The 20,970-nt window shown below is 32.4% G+C and overlaps 1 protein-coding gene across 1 annotated transcript in view; it reads left to right on the plus strand.

Annotated features, from left to right (window-relative positions):
- LOC144854546 (laminin subunit alpha-2-like) overlaps positions 1 to 20,970 on the plus strand; it is a 74,751-nt gene that overhangs the window by 44,501 nt on the left and 9,280 nt on the right. The window contains exons 22-55 of the mRNA XM_078712492.1: positions 1 to 65; positions 274 to 436; positions 828 to 968; positions 1,221 to 1,394; positions 1,604 to 1,762; positions 2,086 to 2,322; positions 2,598 to 2,711; positions 3,168 to 3,295; positions 3,598 to 3,684; positions 3,910 to 4,103; positions 4,380 to 4,519; positions 4,783 to 4,884; positions 4,984 to 5,095; positions 5,509 to 5,662; positions 5,922 to 6,132; positions 6,533 to 6,649; positions 6,984 to 7,141; positions 7,366 to 7,504; positions 7,639 to 7,861; positions 8,079 to 8,261; positions 8,530 to 8,684; positions 8,997 to 9,140; positions 9,422 to 9,552; positions 10,038 to 10,215; positions 10,838 to 10,959; positions 11,614 to 11,764; positions 12,096 to 12,240; positions 12,854 to 12,971; positions 13,467 to 13,587; positions 13,949 to 14,122; positions 14,967 to 15,115; positions 15,517 to 15,699; positions 16,086 to 16,222; positions 17,457 to 17,634. Coding sequence (XP_078568618.1) covers positions 1 to 65; positions 274 to 436; positions 828 to 968; positions 1,221 to 1,394; positions 1,604 to 1,762; positions 2,086 to 2,322; positions 2,598 to 2,711; positions 3,168 to 3,295; positions 3,598 to 3,684; positions 3,910 to 4,103; positions 4,380 to 4,519; positions 4,783 to 4,884; positions 4,984 to 5,095; positions 5,509 to 5,662; positions 5,922 to 6,132; positions 6,533 to 6,649; positions 6,984 to 7,141; positions 7,366 to 7,504; positions 7,639 to 7,861; positions 8,079 to 8,261; positions 8,530 to 8,684; positions 8,997 to 9,140; positions 9,422 to 9,552; positions 10,038 to 10,215; positions 10,838 to 10,959; positions 11,614 to 11,764; positions 12,096 to 12,240; positions 12,854 to 12,971; positions 13,467 to 13,587; positions 13,949 to 14,122; positions 14,967 to 15,115; positions 15,517 to 15,699; positions 16,086 to 16,222; positions 17,457 to 17,634 — 5,087 coding nt within the window. The remainder of the gene's footprint in view (positions 66 to 273; positions 437 to 827; positions 969 to 1,220; positions 1,395 to 1,603; positions 1,763 to 2,085; positions 2,323 to 2,597; positions 2,712 to 3,167; positions 3,296 to 3,597; positions 3,685 to 3,909; positions 4,104 to 4,379; positions 4,520 to 4,782; positions 4,885 to 4,983; positions 5,096 to 5,508; positions 5,663 to 5,921; positions 6,133 to 6,532; positions 6,650 to 6,983; positions 7,142 to 7,365; positions 7,505 to 7,638; positions 7,862 to 8,078; positions 8,262 to 8,529; positions 8,685 to 8,996; positions 9,141 to 9,421; positions 9,553 to 10,037; positions 10,216 to 10,837; positions 10,960 to 11,613; positions 11,765 to 12,095; positions 12,241 to 12,853; positions 12,972 to 13,466; positions 13,588 to 13,948; positions 14,123 to 14,966; positions 15,116 to 15,516; positions 15,700 to 16,085; positions 16,223 to 17,456; positions 17,635 to 20,970) is intronic.

A 20,970-nucleotide genomic window follows, 5' to 3' on the forward strand; every position in this document is an offset into this window, starting at 1 on the left:
ACATGTAATTGTAGCAGTGTTGGTTCCAGTGACTCCCAATGTGACCTTAACACTGGAGATTGCAAGTGAGTAACATAACCATCTCAAGATAAGATTATTTTTGTTGAAATTTACAAATTGGAGTATTTTTTCTTTTTAAATATTATTTTTAAGAAGAAATAATTATATGGCTATTGTTTGTATGGTATTCATAAAAGTAATCACGCTTACACTTACCAGACTCAGAACTTACTTATTCAATTTAATTTATCCAAACATATTTGACTTTTTTAGATGTGATGGACGATTCATGAGGCCATTTTGTGACAGGTGTAAGCTTGGTTACCGGGATTTTCCCACCTGTAGAAAATGCAAATGTGATCTAGCTGGTTCAGAACCTAGTAGTTGTCGAGGGAACAAGTGCGGCTGTGAAAATGATGGTCAATGTCTTTGTAAGGTATGGATATTTAATTTGAAATTTAAAACTAAATTCAAAGAAGAAAATTCTAGTTGAAAATCAAGTTAAAAAATTGGTTCCTGGTAATAACTGATTTACCGATAATAATATCTGATTTAAATTGTATTTAAACATTTTCAGTTGATTCTCATTAGAGTCAACACGTACTAGTTAAAACCAGTTTACAACTGGGATTTGGTTACAAGTATTTACTGGAATTTTGTCCTTGGTTAGAAATTGGTTCGTTTGTACACTGTAGTTTGATTAAAATGAAAGAAGCCATCAATGAATAGCAACTGAGTTACTACAGTATAATTCCTCCTTTTGGACATCCCTTGTCAGAGGACACTTTCGTGTGAATTGAGTTCCTATTCTTTTTTTGTCACTTTAGTCAAATGTGAAAGGTAAGATGTGTTACAAATGCAGGAAAGGTTCATTTAGTCTCCAAGAAGTCATTCCGAGTGGATGTGTTAGCTGTTGGTGTTCTGGGGTTACTTCCGAGTGCCAGGCAGCAGACTACATATTCAAAAAGGTAAATCAACTTTATTAAGTAATATATTTTTAAAAATCATCTAAATAGTAATGTATAGTTGTTTTTAGAATTACAACTATTATTATTTAGGGATGACATGGTCCACTGTAAACCTTACTTTACTATTTACAATATTGCATCTAAAACTGGTACTAAATCTACCAAAATTTTTTAATTTATTCATGACTTTCAAAACATTAGCAAAATATCTTAATAAAGAAGACATATTAATACAATTGTTTCTTTTTCCAGTTGACATCAAATCCTGATTGGATGTTTGTATTAAGTAACATGGAACGTAGTATTATTACTGAAGCTGGTCTAAACGTCATGATAGAGGGCGTGGTGGTCGATTTGAGGTTCGCAGGACCAGCAGTTGGTTCACATGTTTATGTGAATCTGCCAAAACAGTTCCTTGGCAAAAAGGTAATGTCAATGCTTTGCTTTTCCATATACAGTACATTTGTTTTTATACCACTTTTGCAACACCAGTTTTATTGAAATAGCATAATCTTCCTAGTTAAATATAAAGTACCAGTTAATCATTGTGTTGAAGTTATTTTCTGACTTTTGTATTCATTTCTTTTAATACTATTTCCAATTACTTTATCTTATTCTTAATAAAATATTTTCAGCTTGCTTCATATGGTGGTAAGTTTAGCTATGTGATCAAGGCCATGTCTGGCTATGTGCTTGACGATGAGGAGCCTGATATTGTGGTCATGGGACAAGACAAGATACTGACGGCAGTAACCCAGAATTCTGGATCGTTGAGGACTCTAGAATTACTGGAGGTAAGTAAACAAGATTAAATGAATATAGATCTGGTATCCTCCAACATTCCTTAGTGATAAAGCATTTCAGTATGTTTTCAGATGGCATAGTTGAATAAAATGAGGGCCAATTTCCCCTATCCACAAGGTTTCATTTTCCCCCAGCCAACAACGGGATTGCCACCTTTGAGAATGATAGTGAATGAATTCACTTGTGGTTATCCTTGGCAATTTGTCTGAAATGAGAATTAAAAAAAACTGTTATTGGTTAGCTGTGTCTAAGATAGTGTATATATCTTTTATCATTTCAAATTATCAAATTAAATTCTTTTTGTTATCTACAGATGAATTTTGTTCATAGTGAATCTGAGGAACTAGTAAGTCGTAGCGAACTTATGGAAGTTTTCAACGAAATTGAAGCGATACTTGTACGTGTCTCTTACAGTGACAAAGCAATGGTTGTAAGCGTATCCGAAATTGAACTTGATATTGGTGAGTCTCGCAGAGGGCAATCTGGAGTGGGGGCGCTTTCCATCGAACAGTGTATGTGCCCACCTGGATATGAAGGCCTTTCTTGTGAGGTAATTGTTTTGAAATCATTATAGAATTTTTAAATAATATGTAAATACTGTAGAGTATTATTTTTGTATATAAAAAAAAACAAAAGTTACCAATTTGTACCTATTTGTACTAGGTTTATGTTCACATTTATATTACTTTTTCATTCTTTTCTTAAAATATGGTAGAATAAAACTAGCTTATCTCAAAATATACTTACTCTCCAGACTTGCATACATTATAAAAATATGTAATGACATTCTGTAAATTATTTTATTATATTTTTAATCCAATTTAGAGTTGTTCTGCGGGGTATCATTACATCTCTCAAGGACCATTTGCTGGTCAATGTGAAACATGTACATGTAATGGACATTCTAATACCTGCAACACTACTACCGGTATTTGCTTAGTAAGTTTTACACATAACATTGTTTTATGCGGTAATACACTTAAGTATTAGAAGCATTGCTTGGTAGTGTATAAAGTTGATAACCATACTTATTTTTAGAAAAGAGATAAATCTAATCCACTGGACTTACTTGTTTAGTAAACAGCGACGTTTCACGACCTATCCAGGTCGTATCATTAGGCCGAATAATTGTGGTGTTTGGTCAGTGACCACCTGGATGAATATCCATATCCCTGATGCACACTTAACAAAAATAATAATGGTGGTCTTATATAGCGCCTAATACAATGTTTCTAAACTCTTTACACACAAAAATGATCATAAAATATCCTAAGATAACAAAAGAAGAAGAAAAGCAGAGGAACCATTTACACTGCTTCGTTGAACTTTAACCCTTTTTCAAACCACTTGGTGTATGTTTAAACTTTAACAATATAAAATAATATATTTTTTTAGGATTGCCAACACAACACATATGGACCTCGATGCGAATCATGTTCATCTGGTTACTATGGTGACCCGACCCAAGGTACAAGTCGTGATTGTCAGCAATGCGCTTGTCCACAATCTGGAAGTATTGGAAAGTAAGATTTGTATAGACCTTAATTGATATAATTTTATTCAAATTAAAGAATTCTGTGTGTTCTTTTTTCGTTGTCTTGTAAATGGATTTTCACCTATTTATTGAACAAAATTGATATTGATATTCCTTAGCAATATTATGCTATAAAATTCAATCTTTTATTTTTAATCTCTGGTTCATATATTAAACTTAGTAAAGCATTAATAATAATAACAATATACAGTATAGAAAAAGTTATAATTATTGGTAACATGGAAACTGTTTAAAATACTGAAGGCTATTATAACATGTATCTGCTATTAGTTTCAGTCCAACATGCACACTTGCTGATGATAGACAACTCAGCTGTACAGATTGTGACCCTCGCTATACCGGCAGGTATTGTCATAGGTAAGTCATCTTGTTTTCTTATGGTTTATGAAGATTATTTCTTTTTATGGGTATTATTTCTTTATTTTTTAAAAGATGTCCATAATATTTAAACACTACACTAATACTATACTATTCATACAGTACAGATACAATCTATCAATAAACTACTGTACATTGAAAAGTGTCTATATCTCTAATTCCCTATGAAATGGACCATTACATTATGCCTCATTTATTTAACAGGTGTGCTGACGGTTACTATGGTGACCCGACTACCGGAACAGGCAGGTGTTTCCCATGTGAATGTGACAAACTTGGTTCAGTCTCTAACACATGTGATAAGGTCACAGGTCATTGCACATGCTTAGCGGGTGTCATGGGACGATTATGTGATCAGTGTGAGCTGCTGTACGGCCTTGAAGAGGGAGGATGTGTTTGTAAGTGTACCAATCTTGTTTATTCTCATAACATTATGTCAAAATGTTGTTTAATTTATTTTAATTTGCATTTAACAATGGAGAACCCATACAGGAAGGAATACATAAAACAATGATTAAATTACAACCTGCAAAATAAATCCTTTTTTAAGAGTAAATAGAAAATAAAATATTCAGAAGAATACTTATTTTAAACGAAATAATCATGGTTTTTAGATGAACACATATATTATAATTCTTTTATATGTTTTACAATTTGTAACTTGTACTTTTTAGCTTGCTATAACAACAACTGTACTGGAAGACTATTGGATATGATAGACTCCTTGCAGACACCTAATTTTAACTTGAAAGTGACAGCTGTTGCACCATGGCCTACTCTTGCAAAACTTGAAAATGAAACTATAGAATTAAAGGTATGGATGAGAAAAAAATAATCTCCAATAACGATTTTTTTTTATTGATGATGCTTTCAAATGATATTGATATTGATTAAAATCTTATACTATCTTCTGCAATGAGTAAAAGCGGTCAAATGTAAGAATGAATTGTCAGGAAAGATTGGTGCACCTTTTAGGCATCATGTGTATTTACAATAATGTTGGTGATCATTCCACTGCCCTTATAACCTTGGTACTACTGGACATATGATTAAAATGCAATAACTTTATTTTCTTAGCAAAAGTATGAAGCGGCAAAAGCAACAAAACCTATTGAAGTACGACAATTAGACAAGCAATTAAAAGACCTGAAGAAGCAAGCAAAACGACAAGAGAGAGAAGTAAGTTAAATTTTAGTGCTTCAAGCCTTTGCATTTTAAATAAGGTAAAATAAAGTTCCAGGAAAAATTCAGCTAAATCTATGATTATTGATATTCTAGTCTGTTAATCTTAAGAGGAGTGCCAAGGATTTCAGTGGAAATGCAAATGAAACAAGGCAAAGTGCTGTAACTTTGGAGAATTATATTAACAGCCTTTCCAGATTGGTCCAAGGTAAATGATAATCTTTTAGATACTAGAACATTTTGTGCAAGGTTTCTATTATGAAATATATGAAAGAGGATAAATATTTTGTTCTTAGTATATAATACAAACAAAGCTATACTGGTATTGGGTGCAGGTATATATTGATAAGACCTAACTACACTACAAGTGCTTACAAGCCAGCCAAGAAGATTCATTCCGCCACCAGAAATATGGAAGAAGAGAGCCTTCAACCTTTTACTGATTGAATGGCTGTTGATCTCAGTGTCCTGCTTTCACCACCTGATCATTCTTTCTAATTTAAATTATTATCCAATTGATTCCTCTGGATAACATGTGTGAACATATCTGACATTTCCTGCTGAATTTCTTTAAAATAAGAAATTTAATTAACTATTCATTTGTATTTTTTTTTTCAACAGATACTATAGAATATGTGAGGAACCAAATTGAAAACTTTGCAACAAAACCTGTCCTAGAAAGTCAACTAATTATAGATGAAGCTAAAAGAATCATAGCAGAAATTGAGGCCAAAGATTTTAGTAACCAAGAGTTATTGTCTGATCAGGAACTAGCGTAAGTTACACTAAAGTAAATTCAGAAAAGTCAAATCGTGGCTTTGAACATTTTTTTCTGATATCGCTAAAAAGATACTATTGTAAAGTTTGGTTTGTAGTACATGTATTTCCAAAAGGAAATACATGCAAAGTAAAGTTGATAATGTCTCTACATTTTACTGTTACATACAGTATTACATCCATCTTTTGAAGATTCTCTTACCATCTTTACCAATTTTTGACTCATCTGTTGATGTAGTATGCTTTTTATTGTTAAGGTTGAGTCAGGATGTGTTGAGAAGAGCCCAAGAATTACTGGACCTAAGTGCTGATGACCTAAATACACTAATAATGTCCATCCTGCAAAGTATCAATGACGTCAACAACAAGTATGTTGAGATTATTGATTGGAGTACGCAAGCAAACAATGCATCTGAATCAGCTCATCTGCTCAATCTAAGAAGTTTAGCAAATAAACAACAAGTTGAGGTAAGACACAAATAAACAGAAGGGATTGTTTTCATTACTTTTGTGAGTGTACCAATTTTCAAGAAATAGAAACACAAAGAAAGAAGAATGTTTAACCAAGAGAGTACCTACCTGGATTGACATTGAATTTGGTCGTATTTTCTTGCATAGTGGGGCTTGGAGCTAATAACGTGCTGATAGAAAGTAGCTAATTGCCCCAGATTGCTAGTTAATTTTGTTTTCCTATTCCGGCATAATTGTACAGTACAACACTTTGCTAAATATTACTATTAGATTAGGGCGAAACGACCATACACACAATTATAATAAAATCGTTGCATCATCATTACTTTTAATGCCTCACTATCATGCTGATCAATCCCCACTACTATAATTTAATGTTTATTATTATTTATTATAGATACACACTCAATCTGCTAAAATCTTGGCAAAAGATGCTGAGAAGAATTTGAGAGATGCTCAGGGATTGTTAGTAGATGCGAACAGATTCCTGAATATTGGCCTAGCAAATTCACAGGTTTGTGTTTGTTTTCAGACTCTTTTACTGTACCTTATAAAGACAATTTAAAAACCCTCACACTTTTATTATTCACATTGATAGTACTTGAATAACACCATGTATGGAAAAATATGGAAAAGATGGCTTTTAAAATATTTCAGTGATCATTTGAATGTTTGTTTTGAATAAAATTGTTATTTCTTTTATCTTCCCAACATAAAAGTTTGGATTTTATATCAAGCTATAATATGATTGTGTATTTATAATAATGATATACTATAGGCAAGATTATTTCTTCATATTTTTGCATGTATCCATATGGCAGTAACCCACTCATTTTGTTTTTAAATAGATTCTTCAAGCAGATTACAACAACCTCACAACACAGGTTGAGATTTTGAGTGAAGCTACTGGCCTTCTTGCCAGAGGTGTGCTGCCATTGCAAGCAATAGTTGACACGGCAGGCAGACACTCGGCTGATCTGCTAGCAATATCAAATAGTATAATTGAGTAAGTTCTTATGTTAAAGCTATGTTGGCTATTAGAAACACGCCCAACTTTAGGTACTAATTTAAGTTATTGAGACTGAAAGTATTAGTAATTTTGTGGTCAGCCTTATGTTTTAAATCTTAAAACATAAGTGATGATCATATTTTTAATTTCCTTTTTAATTTAAACCAAAATAAAACAATAATATTGTATTATAAAATAATTAAAACATTTTTTGTAAACAGATTATTTGGTCCAACAAGGAATTATGCTGAGGATGCACTGAGGGCAGCAAATGCTTATAGTGACATTGTACGTGCTGTTAGAGAAGCAGATAATGCGAGTAAAATAGCACGTAGTGCGGCAGACGAAGCGTATAGAACCGTAAGTTAAATGTTTTTGTTCATTTAATCTAATTGAAAATGTAGTGAATCTTGAAATTTGTTAGATTATTCAAATAACTAAGCAGGATGGGAAAACAAATTTCACTTATTTTTATGAATTTTATTTTTGTTTAGAGTTATCCGAATTCTGGAGCTTCTTTACCCGACCGAGCTGAGTCGGCTGTAACCAGAAGTAATGACCAGCTAACTGCTGCTAATAGAGCCAAAGGTCGATCTGAGGCATTGAGGTCAAGATTGAATGATGTGATTGCTAAAATGGCTCTTATCCAACCACTATTGGTGGAAGGACATACAGAACTAGATGTTATTCTTGGACTTCTTGGTTCATTTGATACAGGTGAGGTATTATTGTATTTTTTAAGTTGTGATGGCGTATGTGTGATTTGTTGTTTAGACTTTTGCCTATTCTCACTAATTTGTAGATCTATAATACTGTCACTCATTGAACTAATCAAATTTGTAAATGATTTACAGGAAGGTGGTATATTTTAAAGTGCAAACATTCATGAATAACTATTGTTTTTGTGTACAGTCATATTTTTATCTTTCTTTAGACCTTGGTAGAAAGGCTATCAATGCCACAAACGTTGCTTATAATGCAGAAGTGACTGCTCAGGGAGCCAAGACTATTATTGGTACAGTGTCTGCAGGAATTATTGCTAGCACAGCAGTATTTCAAAAAGGACTAGAAGATAAAAATGCAGGCGAAGTGTCTTTAGATGAGGCAGATAAAACAAGTATGTTTTTTCTCACTTAAATAGTGACTTTTAACTTTAGAGATATGGTGCATCAAGTTAAATACGTTTCAGATTGTCAAGTTTGTTTATTTATATCATTTTCTTTCAGTTGGGTCTTGGCTCTTTATAAAACTTTTGAGGGGCCCTGTGACACATTAAAATCACAATTGTTTCTATTAGTATTGATTATCATGTATCTGGAAAAACAAAACTACAACTATGTTATTGTGCACTAACAAACCTGTTTATTAAATTACTTACTTTTTAGTTTCCCGACTTGAAGCTTCAATTCGCATTGCTCGTGAAAAAACAACTGCAATGGAATCAACAGTTACTGAGTTCAATGCCCTCAATGATGTGGTCATTGGAAAGTTTGCAATGTTGAAAGAACAGATTCGAAAAGCTAGACTTGTCGCTTCAGATGTAAGTTGGATTTTAATTATTTTTTAAAGCAGTGCAAGCCAATGTTTTTGTAGTGTGAGAGTGTAAAGTATAATGCAGAACAAAGTCACAGTAACAATGTTTTACTGGTACATAGCTTAGTGGAGAACATGCTTGCCTACCTTTCACAGGTTGCTGCTGTGTTCATGCATAGAGATATTCTCTAGGTTCATGTCCTTTCTACATCACATTTACCCATTGTATGTGTTTGTTCTCATACTGTAGTTACTATTGTAGTTTTGTGTGTATAATGATATTTTAAATTTCTTTGTTTAATCAATCTTTGATTTTTAGATTCGGGTTTCACTGAAATCTGGAGAAACTTGTTCACGGTCTTATAAACCTCTGGTGACATCATCATTCTTCAATACAATTGTTGTCAAGGTGTCGATTGAAGGTGGTAGCCATCTTATCTTCTACATGAATAATACTGAATCCGTAAGTTTACTTTTATTGTTAAAACAAATAGTAGGTTTATTAATATTATCCTGTTGTGTAGTCTGACTTCCAAAGTTTAAACTTAATACTAAAAGGATGAAACTTGAGCAACCTTTCCGAATAACAAACTACAACAAACTGCAGAAAACTATTTTGCCAAAGTCAGGCTGTGCACCTTCTTGACAAACTAGTTTGCTGAAATTTCATTTGATTTAAAATCAACAATATACTAATCATAGCCTTTCATGATTTTTATGCTAATGTTAATTTTTGTTTGATAGTCGGACTTCCTATCTCTAGAGGTGTTAGACAGACAAGTTGTCCTAAAGTTTGACTTGGGTTCAGGATTTTTCCGCCTATCTCATCCAGCTTTATTACAAGATAATAAATGGTATAAAGTTGAAATTACAAGGTATGTCATATTTATCTTTTTAATTTTGTGATATTATTGTGCTGCTTTGATAAATTCTAAAATCAAATTTGAGGCAAGAAATTCAAATAATTTATAATGCTTTAGTAGCAGTGAGCTTGTTGTAGATGTTCTCTGAAGCTATTTCGGCCATATTTATTTTTACTTTTCCTTTTGGCCACACTGTTTAATCATCATTGATTTCATTGCTGTCATTTTCATTATCGTCATCGTCATCACTATCGTCATCACTATCATAATCATCATCATCATCATCATCATCATCATCATCATCACCACTATCATCATCATCATTACTATCACCACCATCATCATCATCATCATCATCACTATCATCATATTAACCATTATCAGTTTTTCTCTTTCCTTATGTCTCAAACTATTACGATCTAATAGAAGGATTTTATGAACCAATAAATTAATTGATATAACAATATTCATCAGCGGTACATTATTTTGTTTTATAGATCAGGGCGGCAGACGTTGCTGAATGTGAACATAGTGAAAGATGCACAGGATACGGATGGATTGGAAGTTACGGAACCGAATGTAGCAGTAGAAGGTGAATCGAGTGGATCCAATACTGTTCTGACATTCAATGAAAACAGTAAATTCTTTGTAGCAGGACTACCTGATGGTGTATCTGTAAGTGTTGGTGCAGTTTTTAAAATCAGGTCAAAAGTGTAATATAATGTGAAATTAAACAGTCACACTATTTGCACCATCTCTGCCAGTTGTTATAGAATGTTCATAAAGGCAGGAAAATCAATTTTTTGGTTATTTATTTCCTTTAATATTCATTTTGACAGAGTTGAAAGAATTTGAATATATATATATATATCTCTGCAAACTTTTCTGGCTGTTTTACTTTATCATTTTGATTTAGCTTTTCGCCTTTTTTTGTATCTCATCTGATACCCACAGCATTGTCAATTTTTCAGTAATTTGCCTTTGGATTTATATATATATACGGTATATCCTTTATTATTTATTTTGAAAGAGTTGAAAGAATTTGAATATATATATTCAATTCAATTCAAAATTCTTTAATCATCCCACACTGGGCAATTCAAATAAAAAGGTCTGGATTAAAATGATCTTACAAAATATACAAAATATATATGTATATACTTTAACATCCGCGTTAGCGTGTTCTACTATTTCGTGCCATTTATTCCTGCTGTGGGGGCTTGGTGTATCTTAAGTGAGAAATCACAGGTGTGACTTGAAAATATACACACTGTAATTAACTTATTTGATATTACAGGATTCTCATCTAAGAACAACATCGTTCAGCGGATGCTTGGATGTAATTAAGTTTGACAGTAACTTGATTGGACTACATAACTTCCTTACAACAACAAATAATTGCAGTTTATGTTCTAGAGCGTAAGTTGAATAAGTGAATTATTGACAAAGATTAGCAATAATTTAATTTTGAAACAGCCCTGTTGTACATTACTAGATTAATTAAACATATTTTGAAACATCTTGTGTTGATTACACTTAGCTGTACCGTCATTGGTTTTAATTACACTAATCAGTATTTATTACTGATTATATTGAACATAAATTGTAATGCTGCTTATTTAATAAATGTATGTGTATATAAATTGGCAACAGCATGGATAAATATTGGTTTGATGCAAAACATTATTTAGATTTAATTAGTTTTTTGCTAAAGAGTTGGGGTTTTTTTTCACTTATAATAATAATCTGAATATTTTAAAGCGCTCTTTACCAAAACAGACAACGGCTAGGTTGATAAGGTCTTAAGCCTTGTCTACACTATCAAAATTTATTTGAGAAAAAAATGTGATGTGCCCATATATGGACATGATGATGTCATATCACTACCATATTTGGGCATAGCACTACCATATTTTGACTATTGGCTCTTCTGTAAAGAAGACCACCTTCACAAGTGAATATGATCTACATAAAACAGTCCAAACAAAACCAACATATTTAATTTATAGTCCAGCATATTTGATTATTTTTTATTATATTATTATACAATTATATATACTTTGATTGTTTTAGTCCTGAGGAAGTCACTACTACAAATGAATACAGTTTTCAAGGAACAGGGTACGTTGTACTGCAGCAGAAGGAGAATATCAATAACTTCAAACTGGACATCAAAACATATGCTGAGAATGGCCTTATATCTTTCGCAGCTTCAGATGATCAGGTTGGTATATTTAGTTGTTCACACACGACACAAAGTAAGGTTTGGTTTACACACTAGGTTAATTGTTACATACTTTTCATTTTACAGTTATGTGTGTTTTGTCTAGATGTTGCTAGTTTTTTTAGGTTTATTGATTTCCTTTGGTTGTTCATGAGAACTTTGGTGGATATATGTGCTTAAAAAATCTTATTATTATTCAAAATTAATAATGGTCTGTTTACCAGGTAGTCATTTCAACAGTTACCATGAGAATTATGGTATTACTATGTCAACTTTCTTTTTTACAGTAGCATGCAGTTTCATAAAATCTATATCATATTTTAAATTTCAGCAATCTTTTACATCACTGGAACTGATTGATGGAAAGGTTGTTCTCAAGTTTAACTTTGGTACTGAGACCTTTAAGATCATATTTGATAAAAAGGTAAACGATGGAGAATGGCATTCAATCTACAGCAAATGGAACGGAGAAAGGGGTGAGTCGAATTGAATTTAGCTCAAAGTACTAACTGTTTTCCTTTTCCTCAGCAAGCACAGTCATAATACTTCATATGAAAGACAATGCAAAGGCAGCAAAAAATTGATTTGTATTGATATAAGAAAGCAAACAACATTGTTGGCATAGTTTGCTAGAGGGTGCAGGCCTTTCTGGCTCCACAACTATTAGTACAAACATCTTAATGGCAGTCTGATTCTATATTAATTCTTGTTGGATGAGTACAAACATGTTGGTCTGTTGGTCCCATGTACACACATACCATGTCTCCCAGTTTCACGATCAGGATAGGCTTCACTACTGGCTCTCATAAGTCAGTAGAAAGCCTATAATCCAAATTTCCTCATTTTCCAGTTCTACTTGATGGTACAGTTTTATAAAGTTAGCAAAATTACAGTAAAAACAATTAATAAAAATCAATATAAAAAATGTTTAAAAGTAATTTTTATAAATGTTGACATTAATACTTTGCCAAATACTACTTTTAAAGATTAGTTTGTCCTTATTTGTACAATTCCTAATAATTACTGCTATATATAATTGAATTCTTTGCACGTGATATTGTGTGGTTTATCGTGTGACATATTTTTCAGCTTTTGTGAATGTTGATGGTGAATACGAGTCTGTGATGTTTCAAAAGCGCACTAAGGAAGGTGTTGAAACTAATGGCAGACTTTATTTTGGTGGATTAGACCTAATGTATCAGTTAAGGTAAATTTAGACCAATGACACTACATTTGATATTCATTCAATGTACATAAGCCTACCTAACTAATCACCATTTCGGCCTGAAATATGCTGTAAATCAGACCTTTTTGGAGCTAGAGCAGTAGGCCTACCTAGCTAGCCTAATCTGCTCTAAATTAAGTTGAATAATAGAATAAATGAGACTCAAATAATAATGTTAATAAATAGTTATGAAAATCATTAGTTTATGAAATATAGGGGTCTAAAAAATTATTTAAAAAATATTGTTTTTCACAATGCACTAATGCAAACAAATTATGGCTTTGAAGTAAATGTGTACAACTTTTTGAATGTTGATGTTCTAGTCTACTTTGTTAGATCCTTGTGTATAATGCCTCCCTACAAACTGGACAACATTTTATGTACAAGTCTGTACAGTACATAACACGCATAGAAATAGGCATAATAAAAAAATAAATAGATTAAAAAATAACAGAATGATAATTTTGTTTTCAATAGTGTGGACGTAATGCGCACCCCATACCGGGGTTGCATGCGGAAACTCCAATTAAAACTTCAAGTGCTATCACTGCAGAATAGTGAAGAGTTTGCAGGTTTTCGTGTAGGGTGTGTCGAACAGGTAGTTTGCTCTTTTCTTTCAATTTTTTATTTTGATATTCATTCATTCATTTCCTTTATTTTGGATATTTCACCAGGAAATTAACAATACCATCTTCCACAAAAACAACCTACGATATCCTAAAATATCAATTTGCACCAACGCTGATTCAGGTTGGATTGACTATGGTTTTAAAGACTACTGTAACTGTCATAAATTCTTTTCTTAAAACTATGAATGGAGTTCCTCCAATATTCATAAAATTAGGGAATGTTATTCGTAATAAGCATCATGCTTGTATGTACTAGGGTATAGTATATATTTTTCATTGTATTATATTTTGATATATATATATATGATGTCATCTTCCTCATAACAATAGCCGTCAAGAACAGTGAGTTTTCAAGGAGATGGCTACCTTGAAATGGAAGGTATCAATCTGCCAGCAGATGCTAACATTACACTCGCCTTCTCAACTTTCCAAGAAAATGCCTTGTTGTTGCTTGGCATTAACAAACCAAGTCGCAAGAGAAGAAATAATGTTGACAACACACAGGTAATCATCTTTTTGCTGAAATTGACTTATCGTACTCAATATATTGTCAGAGGTATCATGCAAAATGCATTTTATTATTTTTTGCTGAAATTGGCTTATTGTACTCAATATATTGTCAGAGGTATCATGCAAAATGCATTTTATTTGCAATAGCCAATCAGTAAGTAGATTGTGTAGGGTTTTTTTTTAACACATGTATTTACATGTACATATTTATTCTTTGATGTAACATGTGTATATGGTTTTGAAAACAATGCCACATGGGAATCCAATGTTCATCCACACTTTATGTAAAAGTGGTATGTAAATGTGTATTAGGTAAAAAATGGTAACTGATAAATACAATATGCAATATAATATACAATTATCAAAAGAGATAAAATGGCCCATGGGTAATCTAATTCCTACTACTTCCTGTATAAACCAGTATAATAGAAGATAACATTATCACTTATTATCCTTGGCTAATGCTAATTTTATATAGCATCAAAGAATAAGGTTGCAAAAAGAGAAGTGTTGATGAATGACATCATGAATAATAACAATTATTCATACATTTCCATGTGCTTTGAACTTATATGCTGTATCATGAAGGCTTGAACAATTTGAACCAACCTACTAGAAAAAGGAGACATTTAAACTGTTTTAAAAAATATTGATATCATAACGAGCTTATGGGGGTCCCTGAGCAGTCTCCAGAGGGAAAAACAGCCATTAAAATATTTCTAAAATGGCTGAAAATGCCTGAATCCTCCAGTGTTGAAGGGCCACTTAGGGTTCCTAAACCAGAGGCCTCTGCATTACGCCACTGATTGTTATGGTCTCATTGTTTTTGGTTCATTAGAGTGGTTACTCAATCTACTTGAGTGGTGGCCATATTGAAGTTGCAATGAATGCAGGCTCTGGAGAACGTATTGTAAAAACAAAAAAGGCAAATGGCATGTTTAACGATGGCAAACCACATGTTGTTATTGTTGAGAAAGCTGGAAAAAAGTAAGTGTATAATAATAAACCTGAGGTAGATTATTTAATTTACCATCGTGTTCTGTAGCTAAGGTTGTTATACATAATGTTTCGATTTACAGTGTAATCTTCCCTTTTTGTGTGAACATGTACAAAAGTCATCAAATATGACCCTTTTGAAGGTCAGTCGTTATATAATATATATGACCAACATACATACATGTAGCAATTTTACACCACAGAATGCCAGTGCTGAGCCACAAAAAATAAAGTGGTGAGGGAACGGGGAAGAAACGGGAACAATCTGTGTGCAGGCCACAGAGTTGTCAAAGGCTCTCTGTGACAATGTGGTCAGGTTGACATCTTACAAACCATACTGGCTACGCCCCTGTCCAATATGAGTCATTATTTGTCATTTGCCTATTGTATAGAATCAAATTGTATGTAGACGACATTGCTGCACCAAAAAGCCGAAGGTTGCTTGGTACAGAGGAGAAAGTGGTTGTGACATCAATATTTATAGGTGGAGTCCCTTCTGAGCAAGCCTCAGCAGCACCACCTCTATCTGGCTGCATCCAGAATCTTGCAATAAGTGATAATGTTAAAATTGATAGGTAAGTACACTATTTAAAGTTCACTTTTTGATTAAATGTTATTAAACTTGGACATGGTCTATGGTATATGCTTTACACATGTTCGAGAATGCAAAAAAGTGTTTGCATGTTTGACAAGTAGATGATTGGTGTATATATGTTCTGCGTGTGTTCGTAGAGGTTAACAGATGATTGGTGTATATATGTTCTGCGTGTGTTCAAAGAGATATCATAGATGATGTAGCATTATGATAGTAAATAACACCAATGATATCTAAAAACGCTATTGTTCTCACGCAATCGACCTTTTGCGAGCAACATGTGTTTTAATAAGTCTTATTTTGGTTTTATTTTATCTTATCGCAACCATATTTTTAAAAAAATCATTTCGATGTTTTTTTTTGTAGGCCTCCCATTGACTTTGCAAACTATCTTGGTTTCTCTGCCGCATATATTGATGTCTGTTCTGTCATAGCTGAACCTTCTATCTCAGAGGAAGCATCTGTGTCTTTTGTCACTCAAGTTATACCTGTTAACACACCAGGTAAAGTTTTAAAATTGCAATTTATGTGGGTAATACATTTGTACTTTTGTACATAATGTTCACAATAAATGATTTATAATAAGTACCACAGTCAAACATGTACCGCAGTCAAACATGTATCGCAGTCAAACATGTATCGCAGTTAAATAAGTACTACAGTCAAATACGTATTGCAGTCAAACAAGTGCCGCAGTTAAATAAGTACCGCAGTTAAATAAGTACTGCAGTCATCAAACATGTACCGCAGTCAAACATGTACCGCATTCAAATAAGTACCGCACTCAAATAAGTACCGCAGTCTATTAAGTGGTATTAAGTAGTATTGCTCAATGTATTATATAATTAAATAAAAATTAACTGACCTTCATTGTTGATTAATTACCTACATTTTACTGATGTTCTCTATTTTTAAGTATGTATTAGTTTTGACTGTTATTGTAAGTCAAGGTTAAAGTCATTAATGTATGGAGATCACATTAGGTTTTGTGTGCCAGCAGGTATGGATACATTAAAATGAAATTCAATCAATTTGGTTTTGAACAGCTAATTTTATTCATTTTCATTTATTCTTTATTTCGTTTTCAAATGTACATATACAGCATTACAGATACAAAGCTCTTTAATTAATATGCATAATTACATAATAAAACAATACAATAATAATACAAAAGCTCATGGACCACAAACTGGTAATACGTGTACATTAAATTAAATCTCTCGGAGTAAAAATCCCCAGTTTGCATCCAGTGCTGAGCCGTGAAAGGCATTTCTCATAATGCACATAACCAGGATATTATAATACATTCTATGTTAAAGTGAGTCAACTAGGCAGTAGCAAAGTGGATAGAAACTCCCCCTCAAAACACAGGTGTAGTGGTGCGTAAACTCAGTAGAGGCTTAAGATTTAAAACTGACATAAACTGTACGTGATTGGCCGACAGCTGGAGCTCCATATTCGGTGGTTCCTCTCTATGGTGGCTTGAAAAAAATATTTAAATGATAACATTGATGACTGAACTTCCATTTATCGTAAAACTTACATATTGAAATTTATATTAACCGCTGGTTTAGTTTTATTATAATTTGATATTTTTAAAACTGTAGCTGTAATATCTATAGATTTAGACTCAAGTTTCAGAAAGTTGTCATTTAGTTTTGTTTGTCACTAATAACATTGATTGTTATTTTAATGATGGTAACTACAATATTTTATTTATGCTTGCTCACATTGTAGGATTGTTATCCTCTCAAAACCAACAAGCACTCGAAGCCCAAGAAGAATCTTTTTTCACATGGCCTCAGTGTTATAAAGGTGAATTTGAGACCATCCTAGGAGCTAGGCAGTTTGGTATTACCAGGAACAGTCGTCTTGAGTACAATGAAAATTTACTCACTCGCAATATGCAAAAAATGTAAGTACACACTGTTTGATATAGTTCATAGTTCATAGTTCATTTTATTTGTCCAAAAGGAAATTATGTTGACATACAATTGCTCACAATTAGTTGAAGGTTAGTAACACAGAAAAAGACAAAAATATTTGAAAAATACAACAGAGCTACAATATTACTCTGATAAACAATGAAATTAACTTAGTTGATGAATTATAAAGTATTGATTAATTGAATAAATGATTTAATTATATTACACCCTTTGAAGACGTGGCCCATATCCCATATGTGGTAATTTACTGTCCCAGGATGTGAGGCCTTTGTACAGGTTGACTTTTTGGGGTCACTGAATTGCACTTTTTGAGCATTTCACCTTTGACCTACATCAAACAAAAAAAAATGCAATTTTTGGAAGGCCAAAACATTTCACATAACAATAAAACCAACAATTGCAGAAAGTTACGGTCATAAAAATGTATTTTCCATTTTTCTTAAACCTATTAAAAATACTTTATTTAGCCTCAGTCACTTGGGGTAAAAACCTTGCGTCTTCAAAAATTACTGAAGAGGTTAAATCTTTGTCACTTTCGGTGTTATTGATGTGTTATGAGAGAAAAAAACAGCATGTCCGCAGGTGGTATAGTTGTCCATTGAAAAAAGAAATAAAATGGTGGAAATTTGATGGTTAGTTTAATTACGTGAAAAATTCCCTTGCCTCTGGTTATTTGGAGTCAGTTTTATACTATGTTATTTACTAGAATTTAAATCATGATTAAAGTTGAACAAAAACAATGGTCACAGATGTCCAATTGATATGGTCTGCATTGTCCATTTGAAAAATGAAATAAAATGCTGAAATTAGGATAGATTGATTATTTACCTGAGAAGTACTAATGTTTAGAATACCATCTGTTGCAATGTTGATTTTGTTAACGATTGATTGATACCGAAAAATGAATGATACCGAATGCCGCAAAGGACCTTTGTTATTATAAACACAATAATATTTATTACAATTAAATTATTTATTATTAACCAGATAGATATTTTATAAAATTGTTTTTCAGAAAGAAATAGTATTTGTATTCCGTCAATAATACTATTTATTGGTGCTCAGAACTTATAATGTATACTTTTGAAAATGTCATTCAACAGTACGTTGATATCGACAAAAATGTTATTAAGCACTGTCTAAACTATCAAACTAGTTTTACAAAAAAAACTGTGATGTGCCCAAATATGGTAGTGATTTTACATCATCATGTCCATATATGAGCACATCACATTCATTTTGTCACATCATTCAAGACATTGATATCGACAAAAAATGTTTATTAAGGACTGTCTACACTATCAAACTAGTTTCACAAACAAAAGTGTGATGTGCCCCATGGCAGTGATATGACATCATCATGTCCATATATGGGCACATCACATTCATTTTGTCAAATAAAGTTTGATAGTGTAGACAGAGCTTTAAGAACGTATATACCATTGTAAATGTTCACCCTTGATTAACATATTGTACTTAATTTTACCTCTTGGCTTACATAAGTATGTAATGACCTTTGTGAACCATGACCTTTATGAACAATGACCTTGAAAATAATGATTTGGCTACAGAAGCTTGATTAGTATAATTACTTTAAGATTACATTTCACTCAGTTAAAAATCTAATTGTATAGCTAATAGATTTAAGTAATTTAATGGTAAATCACAAACATTTCAACTTTAGAATGAAACTGTCAAGATTTAAATTCCAATATTATAAAAAAAAATGATAGATTACTATTATAATAGCCTTTATCTATGGTTGAAAAATCAACTTTACGCCTTGTCTACACTATCAAACTTTATGTGTCAAAAAAATGTGATGTGCCCATATATGGTAGTGCTGTGCCCGAATATGGTAGTGATATGACATCATCATGTCCATATATGGGCACATAACATTTTTTTGACACATACAGTTGGATAGTGTAGACAAGGCTTTACAGTTATGATGATAATAATTGAAAGATTTGATAATATTTTTAGTAATAATTTAAATATTGGTACACAGAGCATGGAGAAATAAGGTGCTCTCCATGGAGCAAACCAACAATCACACACAAATAATCATGGTGATCATGCATTTTTTTATGTGTCCTCTTCCTCATGTAGTTTACGTGCTGTGTAATTGCCGAATAACGATCCAGCGAGATGACACAAAGATTAGGTACAGCATACTTGCTGTGCAGCAGAAAACGTCACTAGATATCCATATGTGACAAACAGTAGTCAAAACAACAAACTTTTTTTCTTAATACTTTTTAGATATTTTTTATTTATACAAAATAGACAAACAGATAATTAATAAATATATTTGGTTATCCGCACTTGGCGGATAACCCCTTGTTATTGTCAGGATCTTTTTTTTTTTTTTTTTCTTTCTTATTCTTCTTTCTTTCCCAGAATTTTGTTGCGCGTGTATCTCTAAATCTTCTCAACATAACAGTGTATAACTTTATCAAAAGATTGACCTCTATCTGAAGATGTCGTAATAAGGTTTTCAATCCCGTGCAAGTGGCGCAGCGTAAGTTACGCGCAATTTTATGAATTTCGCGTATTTAACATAGGTTAAAAACCAAAAGTCATTTTGTATTGACACTTGGTGAAAATTTAAGTCATATCAAGGGCAAACTTTCTATGGATTAAAAATTGCATGTTTCACACAAAGTTACGCGCGCACGCGCGTTTAAAATTTCAAAATCTTTCTTTCTATGCGTTTCATGTCATTTTGAGCATGTCAAAAATTCCCACGCGCGCGCAATTTTTTTACGCGCACGGTGCGCACGTAGCGTTAAAACATGCTTTTTTCGCGTGATTTATGTTTTTCCAGCCATTTCTAGTAATTTTACCAACTTTTAAACAATTTCGAATTAAAATCACGTCATACGAGCACGTGGAATTAGATAATTTACGCGCGTTTTTGATGAAAAAGTTCAAAAATTCGTCAAAATTATGCCTTTTTTTAAACAGTCATAGATTCTAAACTACATGGTTAATTTTATTTTTTATTACATATTCTGAAAGTAAATGAGTTGTAGATATCAATCATGCATCGATATGGCTAACCTGACATTGTGACGTCATCGTATGGCCACTCGAATATAAAATAGAGGATTTTTGTCTCTTTCGTCATAGCTCATCACATTTAATAGAACGCATCTCCACTTATCGGTATTCCATTTTCCGTTATTTTTTTATATTGTCTAGGTCAATCAATTACCTTTCGCATGATTTACCAGTTTTTAAAATTGTGATGACGTCATCATGTTCAAAAGCGTCAATAACTTTGGTCACTTTTTTTCATC

This window comes from Antedon bifida, chromosome 10, assembly GCF_963402885.1.
Source record: "Antedon bifida chromosome 10, ecAntBifi1.1, whole genome shotgun sequence".
NCBI classification, from domain to species: domain Eukaryota; kingdom Metazoa; phylum Echinodermata; class Crinoidea; order Comatulida; family Antedonidae; genus Antedon; species Antedon bifida.